Here is a 23,974-nt window from a genome sequence, read left to right as displayed (position 1 = left end):
TGGAGACATGTTTTGCTCTGTGCTGGATCCCAGGCTATGACTTGGGAACTTCTCTGGAAATGTAAGGGAGAAGCAAAATCTTTTAATACTTTGAGCACTTCCATCATATGCTCAGGTTGTATATAGGTAAAAGTAAAGGGACCCCTGACAGTTAAGTCCAGTCGACTTTGGGGTTGCAGCGCTCATCTCGCTTTACTGGCCAAGGGAGCCGGCGTTTGTCTGCAGACAGCTTCCGGGTCATGTGGCCAGCATGACTAACCTGCTTCTGGCAAACCAGAGCAGCGCACAGAAACGCTGTTTACCTTCCCGCCAGAACAGTACCTATTTATCTACTTGCACTTTGACGTGCTTTCAAACTGTTAGGTTGGCAGAAGCAGGGACCGAGCTCACCCCATCACGAGGATTCGAATCACCGACCTTCTGATCAGCAAGCCAGGTGGTATATAGGTGTGACTAAAATCATATATCCTACAGACACCACAGTCTCCACTCCTAGAGTCTCTCACTGCTCAGATATTGGGGTGGTACAGCGTGTTCTCCAATAAATGAGAGCACGTGTTGCGGTGTGGGCCACCGGGCCAGGCCTCTTGTTGCCAGGCTGGTTAATAGTTATTGCCTGGCATTTGTGACTGGAAACCCGGGTTGCTGGGGCAAATTATATGTTGCAAATTGGGTGGGTGGGACCATAGTCTTTAAATATTGGTGCACTCTGGTTTCTCTTTCTCTTTGCAGAGTGCATCGGATCACCCGCCCTCTTTTCCGGTTGACCTTGCTTTGCCTGTCATGGGGGTCGTCTGCCTTGGCGCAGGGGCCTAGTAGGAATTTTGCCATTTGGTGATTGGCTGTGCCATTTGGTTTTTGCCTACTACTCTGCAATTCGTCACAACTTGTAAGGTTGCGGTTGGGCATTGGTTATAATATGCTGGTGGTGGAGGGGTCTGAACAGGCGGTGCCTGCCCCTCCTACTGCGCTGAAGGGAATTCTGTTAAAGGAATCCTGGGGCTTGCCATGTTTTCGTCCAATCCCTGTCATGGGACCAGGGCCGCCCAATCCCTGTCATGGGAATCCTTGTCATAGGACCGGGCAATCCTTGTCATAGGATTATGGCAAGCTTTCGGGGAGCTGCTGGGGAGAGCGGCGTGGGTCCGACGCTTAGCTCAGGTGACCCCCCAGTTTGACTTTCTCTTCTACTGGCTACCGATCGGACCTCGGGATGCCAGTTCTGTCCCAGGCGGGGGGACAGATAGTCATAACCAATGTCTAAACAACCACTCACTGATTTTGTATTTTAATAAAGTTGTGGCCAAAATAGTGCCCAAAAACCAAAACTAAATTACGTGTTATGTGTGAAGTTATTTGAGGGGTGGCCTGGGGACCTACACGCGCAAATAGCAGTATGTTAGGAATTATTTCTGGAAGTAGTAAGAATAGGACCAGCTAACATTCTAGTTAGTTGTGAACTATTTATCTCAGCAGCAGAGGATTGTATTTGATCACTCCATAGGAACATGGACAACACGCTGTGAGAATTACCTCCGGATTGTATCTTGCACATGTTAAAAGATGCTCTAATGAGGTATAGATGCATACATGGTGTTTCTGCATCACACACACAGCTGATCACCTGTTTGAGGGAGGGGGAACTGAATCCAGGCACTTTCATTCCATTCTCTCCTCTCAACAGGTGATCAGTGCTGCCACAGATAAAATGGCCATATGTTCTATGGAGCAGATCCTTGCATGCATGAGTGTGAACACAAACCACTTCTGCACATGAGATTCTCTGGATTGCAGCCAGAATGTTTAAGGCAGAGGATGTGGGTTTTACATTTAAGGTACTCCTTTGAGTAAAATAAAAGCCTAGCTCGTGGAAATAACACAGTGTAAACAATATTGTATACCCTGTTACTGAACAAGATGGAAGGGCAAAGTATTTTAACATGCAGGAATGTTAACAGAAATAAAGTTACCTTAGCTATTGTTAAAAAATATTTGCCTCAGGTCCTTTTGCTGGCTCTTTAAATAGCTGTTTTGTGTTTGCACAATATTAATGGATTATCTGAAACATCTCTTACCTATAAAACAGAGAAATCATAATTTGCTATTGCATAGCTACCTGTAGGGTGACAAATTTCTGAGTAAATCCTGTTCAGGGAATCTATCGATTATGAATAGTAGGTGGGCATCTTAACCTAGCAACCTAATAAAAAAGTGGTGGGGTATTTATACTGTGAACATGTTTTTTGATTTTTATATCAAACATTCAAAAAAAAGAAAGAAGAAGTATCAGATCCTGAGCCCTACTGCCCTTACCACATAGTGCTGAGGTTTACATGGCCATCTTGCATTGGACTGACCCCCCCCCCTGCAACGTCCACTGTGTTCACATGAACAGGGCCTATGGATAGGGCCTGAACTGTTCCAGCTGATGTTGATGTGAGTTGTAGTCTAAAACATCTGGAGGGAACCATGTTGGCAAAGGCTGTGTAATGTAAAATCAATATGGAAAGCCAGAGTCGAGAACTGAAGATCTGGACTTTGGTTTCTGTTTACTGGAAAAGTGCAACAGTATAAACTCTGAAAAATTGGGGCAAATGGGCTGCATCCAAGAAGTATCAAACATTACCATTTTGCTTGTCAAGTCCAGTTAAAATGATGATATGCTCTAAAGGGGAATAGCATCCAAGATTGTCAGGATGAAAGAGAATATCTTTGCTCACTGTGTTGCACCATGCCATCTCATTTAATAAGACTTCTTTGTACACAAAGGGAGTATTTCAGAATGAAAAGTTCCTTTGCCACACTGAAGGCAAAGTGTCAGCTTTTATGGCAAATTCATAAAAACCGAATCTCCATTAGGTATGTTTGCCAAGGCAGTTTATGGTCCAAGTGCACACATGCCACTGAGCACTGACATTAGGGAAGATGAATAGTCACAATGAAGTTAATAAAATCACTCAGAAGGTGCACATTGCTATTCTGCTATTCTGTTCTACTGTATTATTATTCCTTTTCATCTCTTTGTTCGGTGTTTGTAAAATGTTAGGAGCAATTCAAGGATGGCTTACCCTGACTTAAAGATACTGCAGCAGTAAAATAATCACTGAATTGGCCATTAAAATGGCTAAGGATATGCACCTTAAGACAAAGCTTAAAATATTAATTTATTAGCACAGTTGGATTTATCTGCCACATACGTGAGGGTTTGGCTCTATGAGTCCGTGTGCAAAGGCAAAATCGTGCAAAGTCAAGAACCCCCAGAACTGGTTCGTCCACAAGGCAGAGGGCTGCTTAATGGGCACTCCTGTGACCTTTCCAGAGCAAAGTAAGCAATGAACACCTACTGGGGGCATGGGTGGAAAATAAAGAAATAGAGAGCAGGGAATGGTGGGTCTCCCCCACTCTCCTGTTATTTACTTATATATTTCCCACCTGGGTAAGGTTCCGATCGCGTGTGCAAAGTGAGCATAGGTTGAAGCCCACTGTGCTATCTGACGTTGGGTTTAATTGTGATGCAACTATGGTTCATCTAGTTCCTCCTCTTTCATCTTGCTTGTGGCATATATACCACCCTGAGGAATTACATTTGTGGGGGGGGGGGGCAGATTCAATTTTTGGAAGGCTCTGCCTTCATGCTGTCCTGTTTTGGATGATGCCTGTTAGTTTATGCATGCAACTTTCTGGGTCAATCTGGCATGTTTTTGCAAACAATGGTTGAGGCACTAAGCCTGTGCCTGGGCTCTAGCCTTCACAACAAGATAATTTTCAATCTGCAGGGCTCAGGGCCGGTCTTACCATTAGATAGAGGAAAGCAGCAGGTGCTGGGGGCACAGAGTGGTAGTGACATGCTGGAGTACAGAGCTGTGTGTGCCATGCAAACTATCTGTGCCTGCGTACCTCAGGTGTAGCGGAGGATGTCGTCCCATCACCAGTGTTGAAGCAAAATTCAACATATACTGTATACCTAATCAATCACAGCACCCTGCAGGTGAGGGCCTCCTGCAAATACCATCCTATCAGGAGGTCCATACAGTATAGTAATCAGGCCTTGGTGTTCAGCATTCCCTCCCATTAAATAGTAGATGGGGGCCACCTGTGTTGTCTCTTTGTGATTATTGAAGACCTTCCTCTTCCAACAAGGCTTTCAAGTAGAGTTCTTTCCAAGTCTGCATCTGTATCAGAATTGCTTTTAAGATGTTTCAAAGATGTTATTATATGTTTTAATTGCTTCCTCACATGTGTGTTTGCTGCCCTAGGCTCCTTTGGGAGGAAGGGTGGGATATATCATCATCATCATCATCATCATCATCATCAAACTACAAGTCTAGTTGGCTTCTGTACAAGTAATTTTGCAGGGCGCCATCTTGTCCTTCACCTCAGGTAGCAAATACCTTGTTATATGGAAGAGCATTCAGTCAACTGTCCTCCCCACTGCTTGTCCCTCACTCCTGCAGTCTAAAGGCACCTGATTCATGTGAGAACCAGATATTTTTGGCTCACCGTGACCACCGATCATTTGTTAATGAATATATTTTCCTGTTTCTTTCAGGGCCCACCTGGTCCAAAAGGCGAGAAGGTGAGTCTCAGCATGCTGTTGCCACTAACACAATAAGTGGAAGCCCTCCTGGTGTTAGCTGGTGGCTATTGAAGCAGTTTGATGTGAGATTATTTAAGAGAGCTGGGCTAGCACACAGATGCTGTGTTAAAACTATCATCTCATCTTTCCACTTTGCAGGGAGATCAAGGTGATCAGGGCCCTCGGGTAAGCATATTAACCAAAATGTTACACTTCCCCTTCCCTGACTAGGCAATTAGTCCGTAGTGCAAAACTAAACTGAACAGAGTGTCAAAGCTCATTTCGCTTTTCAGCTGCTTTTACCCCTGCATGTTGTAGATCTCCAGGAAGGCAATAGCCAAGAACGATTTCACGAACTATATAAGAAACATTTGACTAGAATTAGTTCATGCTGCACATTACTACTCACTAAAATTTGGAATTTCTGCTGTTAGGTGGCAATATATTTCAGAGTGGTTGTGATATGCTTAAAAAAGAAGAAGCAGTTTCACTAAACAAACCTTCCAGCTTCCACCTGTTTGTGTCAGATCTGCATGAGCTTCTAATAAAGCAACAGCAGGTGGATTTTAACAAATTAGAATTCTATGAGCAGGAAGCATGCATGTCCTTAGTACTTGCCTTTTTGAAATAGCACTTTGTTCCACACATCTAGAACATAATATATCAGGAACACTGTATTCAAAGGATTGGGTTTGTTTGTTTTAGAGCTGAAACAGAGAAACAAAGAAGAAAATTCTGTCATGTTGAGAGCGCCAGTTGTTTCTCTTTACATCTGTGCACCGTAGTAAAAATAGAATAAACACCAGCTGGTACTGGGAAACAATTGTCAAAACAGCAAGAAGCTAGCTTTCCCAACAGCCATTACAGTGCTGGCTCCAAAGATTTTTGAGGGAGGGGGCCTTGGGCACTAGAAGTTGCTCCAAGTTTATCTGGCTTCTTAGCACTGTAAGCAGTGGCCATTCAGTTGTCCTCTCCCTCTCGACTCAGTTTTCACCATTGCCCAGAAGGAGAGGGCACGTGGAAGCCATTGTTCACTCTCCTTGCTTTTGCTGCTGCTGACACACTTCCAGAGGCAGGCAAAGAGGCAGCAAGAGCAAGAAGGAAGAGGAATAGCAGGGCCAGTCCTCTGTTGTAAGCAATGGAGCCTCTACTGGGGACTGGGCCTAACAGGACCCAACTATGGAGGATTTTTTTTTTTAGGTAAAGGTAAAGGAACCCCTGACCATTAGGTCCAGTCATGGCCGACTCTGGGGTTGCAATGCTCATCTCGCTTTATTGGCTGAGGGAGCCGGCGTACAGCTTCCAGGTCATGTGGCCAGCATGACTAAGCCGCTTCTGGCGAACCAGAGCAGCACATGGAAACGCCGTTTACCTTCCCGCCGGAGCGGTACCTATTTATCTACTTGCACTTTGATGTGCTTTCGAACTGCTAGGTTGGCAGGATTTATTTTTTTTGTGCTCCCTAAAAACCAGTGCCTTCTGCAAAGAACTAGAATAGACTCCTCTTTCCTGCTGTCTTAGTCTTTATTTATAGGGGGGGGGGGGTTGTTAGCAAGATCAGACCAGGCCCCAGAATCCTGGCAAAGCCCACTGTTACTGGGGTGCCTGTACAAGGTAGTTGGACCAGGGAAGCTGCTATTTTTAATTTCTCTCAAGGACCTAGAGCAAGGCTACACTGGGCATTCCAGGTCATTGTGAGAAATGTAAAATGGTCAGTTCCCTCCCACCTGTGCCAGGGAAGCCTGCAACCAGGGAAACCCACTACTGCAGGAGAGGTGCCCACCAAACAGCACTTGGGCAAGTGCTCTTTCATCCTGGCAAGCAGCCCTGGTGGGAAACCAGTCATCTGAAGTGATGCAGTCCATTCACCACTCTTGGGTGATAGGTTTGTGCCACTTCCTTGCCATCTCATTTATCTGCATGTGAAGAGACACTGGCCTTGGGAAGACACTAAGTATTGCTATTTTCTCAGGTCTGTATTTATTTTCTGTACAGGATTTCAATCATTATTAGCTAACGTTTTAATGCTGCACTTCAGTTGCACGCTAAAGAAAGTCAGAAAATGACTAAGGCGTGGCTATTCCATGTGATAGTGATTTCTAAGCCTTGGGCTTGTTCCACATGATGTAGGTTGCCAGAAGCTTCTCTGTCATTCTGATAATTATGATGGGATGCTTGGATCCTTTGGATAGATACCCTGATCATTTCCCCCCCTGCCTTCGTCCTCCTTTCCTGCCAGGTGCAGAAGAAGTGAGCCAGATTCTTGCTGTGCTCATAGCTAGACAACTCTGGTGAGGGAAACTAGTGTTTGGAAACCTTTATGGCTCTTCAAAATAGTATTATGGCTGTTTTGTACTTTTACAAAGGCACACACAGTATTACTATGAGAAAACAAATTCATATTAACTTTGAACCAAGTTATGAAACATAGGAGAAAAGAGGAGACAGACTGCAGGTTGTGATTATGCTCGGAAGCCTAATTGTTTTATACCATTCAAAACTATTACTAAGGCATTCCTCTCCTTTTCATAGACTTGCTATTGCTGCTGTCTGTCACTAAGGTTCAATCCCCACAGTGTATGAAAATATAGCTAAAGCCTCTTTTTGATGCGTGAATAACTTTAATTAGCTCTCAAATTCCAGTAATGGGTCTGCTCTCAGTCATTTTTTTAAAAACAATCTTTCTATTCAAATGTGTATGGTGTGGAGGGAAAGCACATGAAAATATATTTGGCACCACATTCAAGAAAAGTGAACATTTATACTAGACTAGACTAGAAATTTTTTTAAAGTCTTTTAATATCTGATTTGATAGACTTTACAGTAGGTTTTCAAAACCAAGATACCTCCACATAGAAACATAGGAAGCTCTTTTATCCTCTGTCAAACTGTTGGCCCATCTAGGTCTATGCTGTCTATGCTGATTATCAGTGGCACTCCAGCCCTATCTAGAGATGCTGTGGATGATGATGATTGAAATTTCTGTACCATCCTTCACCTGAGGATCACAGGGTGATTTACCGTATAAAAACACAAAATACATAAAAGGTAAAGGTACCCCTGCCCGTACGGGACAGTCTTAACAGACTCTAGGGTTGTGCGCCCATCTCACTCAAGAGGCCGGGGGCCAGCGCTGTCCAGAGACACTTCCGGGTCATGTGGCCAGCGTGACATCGCTGCTCTGGCAAGCCAGAGCCGCACACGGAAACGCCATTTACCTTCCCGCTAGTAAGCAGTCCCTATTTATCTACTTGCCCCCGGGGGTGCTTTTGAACTGCTAGGTTGGCAGGCGCTGGGACTGAACAACGGGAGCGCACCCCGCCGCGGGGATTCGAACCGCCGACCTTTTGATCGGCAAGCCTTAGGCGCTGAGGCTTTTACCCACAGCACCACCCGCGTCCCATACAAAATACATAACAAAACAATAATACCCACACATAGCTTAAAAGGTTATAGATCGTTTAATTAGCCAAAGGCCTGGGAGAAGAATAATGTTTTTGCCTGGTGCCTAAAGATATGTAACGAAGGTACCAGGTGAGCCTCCCCAGGGAGAGCATTCCACAAGTGGGGAGCTACTGCAGAAAAGGCTTGTGTTGTCATCCTCCAGACCTCTTGTGGAAGGGGCACACGAAGAAGGGCCTCAGATGTTGATCACAGGATCCAGGTTGGTTCATATGGGGAAAGGTATTGTGGTCCTGAGACATTTAAAGCTTTATAGGTCAAAACCAGCACTTTGAATTGGGCCGCTGATTAGCAGCCAGTGCAGCTGAGCCAGAATTGACATTATATGCTCATAGCGTACATTCCTTCTTATTACACACATTCCGATTTTACAGACCAGGGGTGCAGGATTTACCCAAATTTGAAAGAGTCATTAGAGAATTATTGGCATCTTTGTAATATTTCCTTTGTTTACAAATATGCATGTTGAACCTAGGTGAAGGCACAACTTAAACACTCCACAGATTGGCAAAGGCAGCTACAACCAGTTCAGATTTCTGTGGAGGCAGACAATACTCAAAACTCAGTTTTCTGTCCCTGTTCCCAATTTGGCTCAAACTTCAGTCGTGTCCTTTTATTTTCTTAACATGTAATGCTAAAGCCAAACCATGAGCAAAGAGTGAGAATTGAGGTTGATGCCCTCCTACCTAGGGTTGCCATACGTCCAGAATTTCTCAGACATAGCCAGTATTCAGCCCTCGTAAACTGTGTCTTGGTGGAAATTGCTAAAATGTCTGGGGAAATCCGGTCTGGCAGCCCATGTTGGTAGTGTAGATTTGGGTGGATTTCATTAAAAATAGCCCCAAAACTCAATTTTTGTGTCCGGATTTTCACTTTTTGCAGTACAGCAACCCTACTTCTACACTGGGGCTAATCCATGTTTTGGCTTAGCATTAGGTCTGAACGTATGGTTTATCAGGGGAAGACAATAGCAGCAGAACAACTGGGTAGGAGCAACTGAGTAGGGAGCCCACATGCTTGCATATTCACAAGATGTTATGGTTTGCCATGGCATGTGAATCAGAAAACTGTAGGACACTTAGGTTTTTCTAATATGTATTTATCATAAAGAACAATCACCATCTTGATTTTTAAATCATTAGAGAACAGACTGGGGAAATAAGCAGAGGACATAGCAAATTAATCTAGTCCTCAACCAAGAATAAGGAGGCAAAAAAAATTGATATAACAACAGGGGGAAAAGGCATAGCCCTGTTTGTTATCTGTGAAATGTTGGCTGGTATATCTAACAACAGTACTAAAGATTTTACTGATCTAACAGCTCAGACCTTAATATCTTACTTGGAAGTGTGCCCATTGATTTTGTCTGGCTGGACTCCAAATGTCTAGCAGCCCAACACTCATGGGAAAGCTTCCTTCTTCAGCTTGTAGTAGAACTTTGCACAAGGAAAATAAAACCTTACACAGGGATTTTGTTCCAAATGTGAAGATCAAAAGTAGCACATTTTCTTTCGATGCATTCATTTCTTACTCTAGGATTTGTACGTCCTTGCCTGAAACTGCAAGGAGTAATTTCCTTTCCACTTGCAGCCCCTTGGATCCTAGCCAACATGTTTTAGGCTGAACATTATTATGTCTTTGGAATTTCATAACGGCCATATATAGTCATGATGAAGCATTTATGAACTCAGGATTTCTGGATAGGGTCCTACACATTTGATGTTATATGGCAGGCAAGGAATGTGGTTTTGAAAATAGTTTACAGAGCCAGAACAGTTTTCAGGGATTTTCTTTTTAGCAGTTTGATCTTTTTAGTTCCATATTCACGACTTCAGCATTTTTACTCTGTTTTTTCAAACTTTTATTATGAATACAAAATGCTGTAGTGAGCTTGACTGTCCTTATCACTGTAAATGAGTGGCCAAGGACTCTAAAACAGTAGTAAAACCACTGGTCCATCCAGGGACGAACGAAGGCATTGTGACACCCGAGGTGGCAAATCGCTATGTATGGTGCATGTGCGGCGTCATTACATACAGCGCATGCGCCATACATAGCAACGCCGCTCCAGCGCCATACAGACAGTGCTGGGATCCTCTGCTCGTGGCTGCAGCCACGAACAGAGGATCCTCCGTTCATGGCTGTAGTGGCAACAGAGGGATCTCACCGCCGTCCGTACGGTGCTTGAGCAGCGCCAGTGGCAAACCGCTATGTACAGCGCATGTGCGGCTGCAGCTGCGAACTGAGGATCCTTCACATGCTGCTGTGGCAGAGCGATGGCTGCTCACGCCACCATAAGCCCCCGTGGGGTGCCTTCTTGTCACCCCCCCCCCAGACATGGCACCCAGGGCGCACCACCGCCCCCCCCCCCCCCGTTGCAGCACCACTGGGTCCATCTAGCTCAGTAATGTTGACACTGATTAGCAGTTTCAGACAGGAGACTTTTCCAGCCAGCTTGGAGGTGCTAGAAACAGACCGTCAAGTGGCAAAATGGGACACACCACCCTTGAAGACACTAAACCAGTGGTTCTCAAACATTTTTCATCTGGGCCACACTTTCAGAACAAAAATTTGCTCCCTCCACCCCGAATTTTTTATTGGTAAGGAATGCATTGTAACAACTCCTAGCAGTGCTTGATTTATAACATAGAACACAAATGCTTTATAATATGATCATGGGGCATCCATAAAATATAAAACAATGCAGGTACATAAGAACATGAATTATTCCCAAAATATTATATTCATTGCCCTTGAATCTTCCTGTCACCCTCTCTTGCCACATCAGTGCAGTGCACCACACACTTTGAAAACCACTGCACTAAACCACAATTTAGCATTATAAGAATGATTATCGCCTTCCCCTGGACTTGAGCACTCCCCGCACCAGCATGGAGGAGTTGGGAAGCTTGTGATTAATTACAGCTTGTCACGCCATCCAAAGCCAATTGCAATTGTGGTTAATTTTAACAATCGTTGGTGGGAATGAGCCAGATTTAAACCATAGTGTAATATAAGCTGACTTGTTTTCACTAACCATAGCTAAGATTAGGATTTGGTTTATACAGCAAACTATAATTTTAAAGTGGAGATAGAAACTCCTGATCTCCTTGTAACCATGCTTGAGGTAGAGGAAGACATCTGAGGCTAGAGTCATTCTCATCTGAACACAGTCTTACTCCAAAATTCATAAGATTGCACTGCAAAGAATCTTACCTATGTGAAATCAAATGGCATTGCCCAAATAATTTATTTTAATAATTTTTAAAAGTAAAAATTTCTGTAATGCTAAGAGACATTAAAAAAAAAAAAAAAAAACTTCTCAGAAGTCAGCCTGTATAACTGGTTAACTGGAAGCGTAGCTTGATGTGTGTTTGTTTTGAAAATTATTTGCATCTAGTAGTTTGGAGTGGCAGTGTGTTTCAGGATGTCAGCTGAAGGTAGTGATAATTCTAGCACCAAGATCAAATATCCCTCACAATATCACAGCCAATGTGCAGTTCTCAGAATGTGAACAGCTGAATTTGATGTGAGAGTTGTGCCACAAGTTGCAGCATAAGAAGAGATCCCTTTAGGACAGCAACAGAACCTTGTTTGGCTCAGCTTTTACCTGTTGCATTGCTTTGTTCTGATGCAGTAGCAACTGTGGAAAGATGGAAGTCTGAGACTCAGTTTCATATCCCTGCTCTGCCCAAAAACAAAAACTTCCCAGCTGTTAGGGGTAGCAGTCTCTAAGTGAACTGAATTACACACTGATGGGAAAGGAGAGCTTATACCATATCTGAGAAATGTGTTTCTCAGAACCTGGCCACAATAATACCAGATGAAACACATTGTGTTGCTTGGCTTTTGTGCATGATCCTGCCCTTTGGGCAACTTTATCTTGGCACTGAAGTGCAGTAGAGAGGTGGCAAGCATCTTCTCCCTCTGGCAAGTTTCCACAATGGCACAGACAGTAAATTGTTTGGGTTGGACTGGTAGACTTGCTGCTATTAAACCACGGACACCTTATACTAAATGGATTTTGGCAACTCAGTAACTCTTATTTCACAGGATTATTGAGTGAAGAAACTAGATTATAGTTTCTAATTATAAGAATTTAGTCCTCTGGGAAAAAAAGTTACTAATATGGTTAGTAACAGTTGTGGCTCTAAAATATTAGGCACCCAGGCATAAATATTTAACTAGTTGACTGACACAGGAACATTTTTTTGTTTCCAGATCTAGACAGTGTATAGCTAAATTCTCACTGTTTCTTTTTTCCGGAGTACACAATTGACTCCTTGTCCAGTAAAAATTAGGAATGTGCACTCACCATACACGGGTGATGCTGTGGGTTAAACCACAGAGCCTAGGACTTGCTGATCAGAAGGTCGGCGGTTCGAATCCCCGTGGCAGGGTGAGCTCCCGTCACTCGGTCCCTGCTCCTGCCAATCTAGCAGTTCGAAAGCACGTCAAAGTGCAAGTAGATAAATGGGTATCGCTCCAGTGGGAAGGTAAACAGCGTTTCCGTGTGCTGCTCTGGTTTGCCAGAAGTGGCTTAGTCATGCTGGCCACATGACCCGGAAGCTGTATGCCGCCTCCCTCAGCCAATAAAGCGAGATGAGTGCCGCAACCCCAGAGTCGGCCACGACTGGACCTAATGGTCAGGGTCCCTTGATTAGGTACTTCCGGAAAGCCCACTTCATTTTAAGGTGCTTTGTAGACTGAACAGTTTGATTCAGGGTCTATCCAAGTCTGCTTTGTACCTATTAGAATACCTCCCCACCTTTTGACAGAAGTGAATGAAATTTGCGTGCTAGTAGGCCCTACACCTACTAGTATGAGGCACACTAGATTTGCATGGAACACACAATACAGCATTATTTTCAAAATGTTGATCTGGCAACCTTTCCACCTTCCCTCAAGCAGAGGAAGTGGAGAGACAAGAAGGTGGAGGTGTGAGTTTCTAATGGCCTTTCCCCACAGAGCTAAGCTCAACTCTCAAAGTGAACAGAAATTTGCCTACTAGTAGGCCCCATACACCTCTCTTTGGGGTAGCAGAGGCAGTTCAGAGACCAGGGGTGGCAGCAGCGGTTGCCCAGAGGACTCTCAAGGAGAGGAAGCTGAGGTAACACTCCACAAGGGAGGGTATTTGAAAAAGGGTGAGAGGCTGCCATAACTGGGCTTCTGAACCCCACAGGGGTGCCGCAGAAAGAATGTAGTTGGTCAAGGGAGCCGTGGGCTCAAAAAGGTTGAAAACCTCTGGCCTATTTACAGGAGAATTTCATTTAGGGTATTGCAGGTCAACTTCTAGAAGTGAAACTGACTTAATACATATTAAAGTCTCCTGAAGAGTTATTCTTTTTGTAAACACTTATATCACCAAATGTCTGAAGAGCTCTCCATCAGTTTTATCCTGAAGAAGGGAGAATTAAGCCAGACAGTTCTGTGAACCACCCAATGCACAGCTTCTGTTTGCTTCAGCTGTACTTGGAAGTCTTTGCACTAGAGAAATTAGCAGGCACTTCCAATATTTCAAAATGACTTTTACTTAAAGAACCTTGGCACTTGAAGATCATTCATGATTTATTGTCCAACCAGAGCAGTAATTAATGAAAATAGACCTTGAGCATGCACTAAACGGCTCTAATTGAGTATGTTAATCTATTTCCTATCCCCTTTCTGCAAATGATAATAAAGCACTACTGCCATTCAGTTCTGATATAGAAAAGATTTATTGTTTATCAGGTCTCACAATCATTATCCAGCAGCTGACTTTAAATTAGTTTTGGGGTCTAGGTGCAATAAGAAGCCACACAGGGTGCATACTTAACTATTTTCATAAAATTATTTTCTCCACATGGAGTGTTCCAAGTAAATTTTTTTAACAGCTGGGGCTGTACGCAACTGATAGCATCTTTCAAATGTCTTCAGCAGGAGGGATTAAGTTCCAGAAAGCGAAGGCATTCAGAACTTCCTTTTATTATCTTAACCTTTGTTAACTTGAGTGATTAAACAGATTCTTTTGCTTTGGTAAAACGGTTAGGACTCTCTAGTTAATATTCTTGTATGATTAAGCCTTGTTTTGCCTCTGATTGCCTCTCTAACGCATGAGCAGATGCTCAATAATAAAGCAGAAGTAATAAATTCTGCAGCACTTGTAGTGGTTTGTGATTCATGTCTCCTTCATCTTTACCACAGTCCCATGCCATTCCAGGTTTATGGGCAGGTAGTTGAGGCTGAAAGATACTCATTTGGCCAATCCATTCAGTAAGTTAGCAAACCTCTGATTGGACTGCTGAACCCAGAATAGAGTTCCTATGGGAGCTAACCTATCAGAAAGTGTTCTGCCTTTTCAGCTGGCCACATCATATCATATGTGAATTGCAGTCGTCCCACAAAAAACAGCTCTATTTGGTAGAGCGCTGTTGCAGGATGTTGATAGATTAGTCAACCCATCGTTATAATTAAACATCTACTAGCCAATTCTGAGTCTATCCCCCACAGAGGTATTGATTCACATAATTAAAATTAGGGTTGAAAGAATGCTGCCCAGAAATGATTTGCAACATGAAAAGGTAACACAGAATCACACAGTGCATTAGATTTGGCAAAACGATGTGTGGTCAGTACATCCTTAATAGGCATTGCCCTTCAGGGTGAGAAAATGTTCACTAAATGCCCCCCGCTCTTGTTTCAGTCTTAGCCCTAATTAAGCATATATAATGATAACTAGTAGCAAACATGATTTTATCAGGAAGACATCCAGAGCTATTTGGTTTTATGTTTTCATGAATAATTAAATAGATATTGGGATATGTCTTACAAAATGAGTTGCAAAAATTGGTTGTTTGGAGCAAATGGTTGAGAATGTGTTCTTTATTCCTCAGTTGGAATTGAACATTTTATATGTTATAAGACACACTTCAGATGGGTTTGTGCTGCGTTTTGAAGCTGATGAATGTGAAATATTGGAAGGGGGACGTAAAACTGGAAAGATGGTTGATTCTTTGTATATGACAAATTGCCCAGAGGTTTCTAGCATTATTGGATGGTAGTGGACTCTCCTTCACTAGAGGCTTTTAAGCAGAGGTTTGATAAGGCCATCTGTCATGGATGCTTTAGTTGAGATTCCTGCATTTCAGGGGGTTGGACTAGATGACCCTCAGGATCCCTTCCAACTCTACAATTCTACAATTTTGTGAAATGGACAAGGGCTTGACTGACATTGATCTAAGAAAGCATATATTTGTTTATTTACATGCATATATTTGTTTTCCTCCATTGATGTGAGCACAGTTCACTGCAAAATGATAGCAGTAGAATAAAACATGAATCCAAATGTGTGTTAGATGCATTTATGAGAACTTGACTATGCACCTAGGTGAAAAAATAGTAATAGTCATAAATTATCCTATGAAGTTTTAGAGTGCTAGATCGGATGCTCTTCAGCGTCATCATTAATTATTTGCATGAGGAAGTTCCATTATCCAAAACTGTTTACTTGTGGATGATGCAGAACTCTGGAGGAATGCAAATACTTTTAAAACCCAAAGACGTCTCATTGGAACATTTATTCCCTGCCAAGGGGTGAGTAGAAATAGATCACTGAATGCCACATTTTTCAAAGAGGCTGCATTGCTTACAAAACATTCCCTTCCCCCTCCCAAGAATACAACCATTTCATATCAGATTATTTCTTATGACTGCAAAGTTTCCAAGAAGTGACACCCTCCATTAAAATTAAAGCTCTGCTTTGAATGAATGCACATGTTGGGAGGAAGAATGCCCTTTGGCCTTCTCATACTCTGTGGTGTATTATTGTTTTAGTTTGGCTGCTGATGGAGAAAGCAGCAGTTGCAATAAAAGGGTTTATATAAAGCTCCTGCTGCGAGTCTTTGGCAATACACGGGGAACGATGCAAGACACTATATTCCCTAGAGCAGGTACAATAATGAGCACCCGCCTGAGAGATTAATTGGAGCTTGAGGTGGTTGTAGGGCGGGGAGGCCATCATATAATGTGTCAGGATCACTCTGGCCTTCAGCTCGAGTGATCTGATGTGAAATAGTAGCAGCTGGCTGTAAATGTACGAAGTGCAAGTGAGCAGCAGGTGGCAATTCCTGCCTTGTTTGCCAGATCTTCATAGGAATATGTAAGCTTGTGCAGCAAGGTCAGGAGCAAAAGCAGACTTTGCTGTTTTCTACCCTGAGAGGCACAGTGGATAGGCAAAGGTTTGCTCACAGCCGGCAACGTTCATAATATATCACCGTGTTGTAAATATGCAGGGAAATTATGAAGTGCTGTCTGTTCCTCTTCTCCTCACCTTCCCACAATAAGAGCCAGTGTGGTGTAGTGGTTAAGAGCGGTAGTCTCGTAATCTGGGGAACCGGGTTCGCGTCTCCGCTCCTCCACATGCAGCTGCTGGGTGACCTTGGGCCAGTCACACTTCTTTGAAGTCTCTCAGCCCCACTCACCTCACAGAGTGTTTGTTGTGAGGGGAGGAAGGGAAAGGAGAATGTTAGCCGCTTTGAGACTCCTTAAGGGGAGTGAAAGGCGGGATATCAAATCCAAACTCTTCTTCTTCCTCTTCTTCTTCTTCTTCTTCTTCTTCTTCTTCTTCTTCTTCTTCTTCTTCTTCTTCTGTGGAGCAGTTATCCAAAGGTAGTCACAGCAAGGATCCTACAACAGGAACTTCCTGCACAGATAGCCTCATTCCTGAAGGAAGGGTAGCTTTCGTAGGATTGTTGCAAGTAGCACATCTATCATATTTGAGAAAATGACAAGCCCAAGGAAGTCCAAGAGATGTTCTCTGGTATCCTCTGAGATGGCTTGCAAAGTTGGGCAAAGAAGAACATAGGAAGCAGCCTCATGATTGGTCAAGCTTACTGCCCATCTAGCTCAGTATTGTCCGCAGGATCTCTAACATAAGTCTTTCGTATCACCTGCTCTCAGAACCTTTTTAACTCAAGATGCCAGCATGTGCTTTACGCAGAGGCGAGAGTCCGGGGCCCAAGAGTTGAGTCCAGGGAAGAGCCCACCCATCAGTCGGAGTGCTGCAGTGGGCTCTTCTGCTGCAGGCACTTCTGTGCCGTGATTTCGGGGGCGACCGAGCCAGAGAGATGCTGAGGCAGCCGGCCGGCTCCGACCTCCTGCGCACCTAGGACTGGGCAACCTGAGGGGGTGTGGATGTTTGTACCCCAGCACTGCATATGCTTAAGACAGCCCTGGGCATACCTAGGGACTGACAAAACTGGCCCTGCCAGGAGCACAGGCACAGGGGTGGTACAAAATCACCTATACAAACTATGGAGTGTATGACAACAAGCACTGTCATGGTGAGATCAAATGTAGGGAAAGATTCTTGTCCAGGACAAAGGCATGCAGTTTTTTCCCACCCTCATTCCAGACACTTTGAGTACTTGGGCTACGTAAAATGTAGCAATTTCTAATGCAGCTATTGCAGTAAAGTAATTTTTTGGGGGAGATGGGGCACAACACTGATACAGCATCTTGCCAAGGGTGAAAGGGATCTTGGTTATGCCTCTGGCTCTATCACTGAGCTATGGCTCCTACCTAGAGCCAGGTGAGGGAATCCACAGTGCAGGAACTACGAAGTCCCAAGCTGTAAGGGACTGACTTCTTTTTTCAACCATTGCCATCCTTTTCTCTCTCCCCACACTTTGTATTTCCCTCCCATTGGTTATATTTATGGGTTTTGGAATCAGTAGGCCAGCTCCAGAGTTGGCGTATTTCCCACCCCTGTTCTGGGGACATTTCCAGGAAAAGAGGCTTTTTGGTTTTTTTGATTGGGCAGTTCTAAACTGGCCCCCAATCCCCATCTCTGAATTGCCTTCTCTACTGACAGTGGAAGAACAATGGTAGTAGACCTTTCTAATGTTACTACAAGGAGGCATCCATGTACATACCTCCTTCTCAGAAGACAGACCTTCCTCTCCACCCACTGAGGGGGTGATCCACTATATCCTGTGGTGCCTACAATGACCTCCCAGCAAATATAGGATTGTTCCCTACATAGCTAATCCTGCAGTATAAATTATGGTTGTAAATCACTGAGTTTAAGAACAATGCATAGTACATCGGACTAAGAACTATCTACTCCACCATGTTGTTTCCAACTATATCCTGGAAGATCACAATCAAGTAATGGGGACATTAGGCGTATTCTTTGATCCCCAGAATCTGGTATGTAGAGGTGAAATGCCTCAGTACATTTAGGTTACCTTTGGCTACCATGCCTCTGTTAACTCACCTAATCCTTTTTAAAAGTCATCTAAATTTGTGGATGTGCCCACATGAAATTTATCAATTTCATTATGAAAATTCACAGTGGACATTCTTGAGTTACATATTTGCAATCGTCAAGGTTTCTGAATAAAAAATTTTCTGTTAAAAAGATGTTCAATTTCCCCCTAGAATGGTCATTATTAATTTTTAAAAGAAAATTGATCCACTTTTAAAACTGATTTTATATATAGATGTGTGTGTGTGTGTGTGTGTGTGTGTGTGTGTGTGTAATTTCTTTGGACTTAGTTTCTGTTTTTATTCAGTAAGTGTTGAAGCTGTAACATGCAGAAAAAGGCTAATGAATCACAGGCATTCTGGTTATCATAAGAAGAAAAAATATATCTATATCTATATCTAGACAACAAGGGCTGGGAATCTCAGGCTTTGTTTCTGGATGTGGCTTCAGCCTTCTCTATCCAGCTCCTCTTCAGGCCACACTGCTCCCCATCCCTTCATCCCACCTTCGTCCTTTGCTTTTTCTTAGTGGGAATGCCTTTCTTAGTTGCCAATGCCTTTTGAGTAGCTGGCTAGAGAAACGTGTGCATTCGGTATGTATATGTTGTTGCCTCTGGTCTAGCCTACTACAGTGGTACCTCAGTTCTCAAACGTAATCCATTCTGGAAGACAGTTCGACTTCCAAAATGTTTGAAAACTGAGGCACAAAGGGCTGACTGCAAGTTCAATGGAGAAAATTGAAAAACATGCACCGGAAGCCATTCGACTTCCAAGGCATGTTCGAAAACAAAAGCATTTACTTCTGTGTTTTCAGCATTCGAAAATCGAAATGTTCAGCTTCTGAGACGCTTGAAAACCGAGGTACCATTGTACCAGCATGTGGGTTCTGGAAGGTTCCTCATAAGGAACTGTGGCTCTTGCGCCAATTAAGTTCCACACCCCTGTTCTTCAACACATATACTGCGCAGTAAAATTAATGAAAACTCCATCTAGTTTGCTGTTTCTGTAAGCAGGGTTTCTTGTCCTCTGCTTATCTGAATTTGGAGGGGACGGTCATTTTATGTAAATGATATGCATTCAAAACTTTTGGGGGCCACAAGAGTGTTTTTTTTAAAGAAGTAACCAAACCAAAATATTTGCTTTGATCTTTTAAAAAAGAAATCCTCTCTCATTCCATAGGTGATGAATTGCTGAACCAAAGTTAATGGAAATATGTAAGAGCAAACTGATAGGAAAGGCCTTTGCTTTAACAAAATTATTTTAAAACACTCCAAAGAAGAGGTGGCTATTCCTGATTCCCTTAAGTAGCACTTTATGAGAGAAAAATAGGTGCTGGTAATGACTTACACTAAGAGTAAAAAGCAAAGGAAAAAGCAGAATCCTGTGGCAAATCAGAAGTAATCTCAAGGGCTCTCTGTGTAACATTCTGCCCTGAAGATTACCGGAGGACATTTTTCACCTATATTGCAAAGGTTGCTGGCCTCTAATGCACCCCTCCTTCTCAATCATCCAGTGCAGTACTTGAGAGGTACAAGAAGCTGGGTGCTCTTGTCACATCTGACAGCCTTTTCTGATTGTGTAAAGGGTGTTAAAATATAGCAGGGAGCCAGTCAATGGGAAATGGAAGAGTTGGAACTTCATCATGTACATGAAATATAGCTCTATACGTACCGAATGTTGATCTCAATTGTTTTTTTTTTAACACTCTGGATCTAGCATTAGTCCAATGTCCAGTGTATTAATGTCTATAAATACTGTCAGTTCATGTGCTTTGTGTTGCATGGTAAAGAGAGGATTTTAAAATGAAGTAAAAAAGATCTGTTGTTTCAGAGTTTGTTGCCTACACGGCTCTTGTGGCCTTAGCTTAACATGTGCTAAAAAAAGAGGTGTCTTTCTCTCCTGCTAATGTACTAAAAACTAATAAATACTCACAATTGTGACCTGTTGGTTTTTAAAAAAATAAAATTAAACATTTATAATTCTGAGTGGCCTTAATCTTTCTTGGACCCCTCAATAGAAAACAGAATCTCTAACAGGCCACCCTTAGCAAGAAAAATAACGATAGAGATAAGAACCTATTAAATGTCATGTCTGTTATTAAGTTGTTGTTCTGTGTGACGTTTTGTGTCGTGTTATTTTGGTACCATGTGTGTGTTCCTAGGGTCTGCCAGGCTTTCCCACAGTTGCTGCTCTTCACAGTAATCAGATCCTGACTGTCAAGGTTTGTGGCTGACCTGTACCAGCTAGCCAGTCTTTCTGTATCAGCATAGAAGTGTCATGAATGCTTAGTTTGTTTTTGGAAGCCAGTTAGCCCACCCTACATATCGTAATTTTCATCACATGTGCTGCTTCAGTGCTGTTGTGCTATCCAGGTTATCAGTGGAACTACCTGACGTATGAGAGGGCACAAGGCTAAGATTATGTATGCTGGTATCTCTGCCAGCTTCCAGCCGTGTGTGTTCTTAATGAGAAATTTCTTAGCAGGAACTGTATTGCAACTCTGCTTGTAAAGGGCACACAAGGATGCGCAATGCCTCAAATGAATCTACGTCAAAACGCTAAGGGTAATAATGCAGTTTATTATGCATTCATGGCTTCACACTTGAGCACATGTTTTCCATTTTTTCAAGTATTAAGCAGAAATGATTTAAGCTATCTATGGACCAGCAGACTCAGTATGTCATTTTAATGGCACCATTCTTCATGGCACAATATGCTGTTTGGAAAGTCTGACTAAATGCTGAACTGGTGCTTTGTCTCTAGGAATCTTTGCTTGTGAAGCATAATAAAGGTGTTCAGTGTAGTTCTAAATCTTGGCCAAAAAAGAACAAGACCCATAGTTGCAAGAGAAGTTTAAGAGTAAGCTTGACTTGCATTACCTTTGCATTCACTAGATGACAATGTAATGAATAGACTATTCCCTGCGCTCTCTCTCTCTTTAGATTAGTGCTGCAATTCCTTTAAAAGAAAGCATAGATTCCTTTATCGGACACAAGCACCAGTTGATTATTATATTTGCTATTGCAAGTCTAATGTATATATTTCTATTTCTTTCTTGGGGCCTTCTGATGTCTATTCTCCAATTCTTTCACCTCTGAACTTCAACCTTTGACCTCACCTGCCTGATCAGATGGTGTTTCCTAAAATCAATCATGGGTTTCTCTCTGCTGATCAGCAGCTCATTAAACGCCGCCTCATTAAGGTAGTGCTTAATCTCTCTCTGCACCTTTTGCCATGCTTTTGCTTGCAGCTGATTGCTGAATTGTAAATATTGCTGAACCACATAGTTCATAATGAAATGGAATTTATTTATTTATTTATTTATTTATTTATTTATTTATTTGCAAAGGGCTAGAAGACACTGCATGGAGCTTTGCTGTAAACCACAAAATTAATTTCGCCAACTATTTTCTGTTAGCTTTTTACTGGAAACTGGACAGAACTTAGTATTTTTGAAGATGAATCATTGTGATTTAACGGTTCGTTGCCCAACTAGATTAAATTATTCCAATGTGGATATATTTGAAGCTGTAAATGTTGTTTCTCAATTGTCGCTATAAAATGGCTGCTAAAGAGAGATTAAATATTATTGCTGTTTGATTTATAGCATGAAAAGTACTGTACAGCTTTTCAACAAGGCAGTTATATTTCAGAGCCTGCTTAGAGCTCAGTCAGTGTCGCTTGCTGGGTCTCATGAACCAGTTTTGTAAGCTGCCCATAAAAGTTTTACGGCCTCCACACAGGTCTAATCACTCAGTCTTTAAAATGAACATGCCGGCCAAGTAAACATCCCCCCCCCCCTGCAGAAATCATGGGTGTAGCCAAGGGAGGGCAGGGAGGGGCAGCTGCCCCCCCCCCATAAATAAAAATACATAGCAAACTGGGGTTCTGCCTCCCTGCCGCCCTAACAAAAATCCTGGCTACTCCCATGGCAGAAATGTATCAGTAGAATTTTGCAAGTTTGTGTTAAACATTCCTGCATAGTGCCCTAATGCAGAAAACAAACTTCACAAACTGAAGTCATCCTAATGTAGGTAGTCAGTGTACAACCCCCTAGACCTGCATGTGTAATGAGGCACTGTGCACATGGTTATAGGCTGCACTAGTTTTGTTTATGGCTAGGAGTGTGGATTTAATTCTGTCTTTGTATCCAGAACCTTAGGTGAAAGTCCCATTTCAGACAGCTGACACTAGCATCTTTCAAAGCATATTCAACAGCAGCCTCACTTAGAGTACATTGCAGTCATCCAAGCAGGAAGCTTGTGAAAACACCGATAACTGAGGCCAAATCCTTGTCTGAGAGGATCAGCCACAGCCAGCTTACTAGCATATGTTGGCTATGGTCCTAGTCTATGCTGCCACCTGAGAATCCATCAGTTGTGCCAATAAGTTCTTTGAGGCTGAGAGGTTGGACTCCAGTCCCCTTTCCTCCACACACAGGTGCTGTGCTGTCAAATATGACAGCACCAACCATCTTGATGGTTCTGCACACAGCTGGATCGAGATCCTTGTTTAAAATATGCTTTGAGCTCTTTTGCCCCTTCACGAACTCTTCCCTTTAATATCGCCTCTCTGTCTCTCTCTCTTACCGTGTTTTGTGCAATTGAGAGCTTATCTGCTAAGATTCGAAAGCTGTCTACTAATGCTGATTTTACTGACTGGTGTTCAGGGTGACCAAGGACAAGCTGGACCCCCGGGGCCACCGGGGCCTCCTGGACCAAGGGGTCCTCCTGGAGATACTGGCAAAGATGGCCCTCGCGGAATGCCTGGCTTACCGGTGAGTCAGCCATCCATGTGTGTTAATATCATAGATGCAGAAAAGCTTCTTATAGCTGAGAAGTATTCATTATCCATGTTTTGTGAGTGGAATTATAGATGCACATTGGGAATGTGTGATGCTACTTGCAGATACAGTGTGACTAGGCACCGTAATATAATAATAATAATAATAATAATAATAATAATAATAATAATAATGGTGATGGTGTTTAATTGTTTTTTAAATTATTGTTTTTAGCAATCTTGTTTTTTCCCCTGCAAGTCACCTAGAGTTCCATCAGAGGAAAAGGCAGGTATAAGTAACAACATCAGAAATAATACTCAGATGCCCTGGTCTTCTATCTTCAATACAGATTGATCTTTCCAAATAATTTTAGATGGCTGGCATTCACTTTATAGAACTGCTATGTGGCTGTATTGCACTCATAGCAAAAGCATTTCTGCAGAACCTTCATGTGAATAACCTTTAAAAAGCAAAGGCATTGCTTTTGACTTTATAGCTGCTTCTTCAGTGATAGTTAACATTAAGAGAAGATAAGCAAATAGTCTTTAATTATTAATGTATGGGTGTCTGATTTCTTATTGAGTAAGGAAGCATTCTTATTTACTTTTAGACCAGGGTGACTAATATGTGGCCTTCCAGATGTTTCTCAACTCCCATCAATGATGATAGTTGTAGTTTAGCACCAACTGGGAAGCAGCCCCTCATTTAAGCATTTATAATTTGTTCTATGTCACCTGACTCATTTTCAAAACATTGACAGATTTGTCTTCCAGAGGATGATGACTATTGACTGAAATCATAGCACCTTATAATCCCTGGCCTGATACGTACTTGATCAACTCTTTGATCTGATTCTATGTCTAAAATTAGAACTGCCCTATAACGCTTAAAAATATTGTTACACGCCA

The 23,974-nt window shown here is 42.7% G+C and overlaps 1 protein-coding gene across 1 annotated transcript in view; it reads left to right on the top strand.

Moving 5' to 3' along the window:
- COL25A1 (collagen type XXV alpha 1 chain) overlaps window positions 1-23,974 on the top strand; it is a 303,953-nt gene that overhangs the window by 184,435 nt on the left and 95,544 nt on the right. The window contains exons 6-9 of the mRNA XM_083456875.1: window positions 4,550-4,576; window positions 4,736-4,762; window positions 21,414-21,485; window positions 22,953-23,060. Of these exons, the coding sequence (XP_083313001.1) occupies window positions 4,550-4,576; window positions 4,736-4,762; window positions 21,414-21,485; window positions 22,953-23,060 (234 nt within the window). The remainder of the gene's footprint in view (window positions 1-4,549; window positions 4,577-4,735; window positions 4,763-21,413; window positions 21,486-22,952; window positions 23,061-23,974) is intronic.

This window comes from Podarcis tiliguerta, assembly GCF_965153285.1.
Source record: "Podarcis tiliguerta genome assembly, chromosome: 9".
Classification (NCBI taxonomy): Eukaryota; Metazoa; Chordata; class Lepidosauria; order Squamata; family Lacertidae; genus Podarcis; species Podarcis tiliguerta.
Note: the sequence above shows the minus strand (reverse complement) of the source record. Positions and strands in the feature narration are given on the sequence as shown.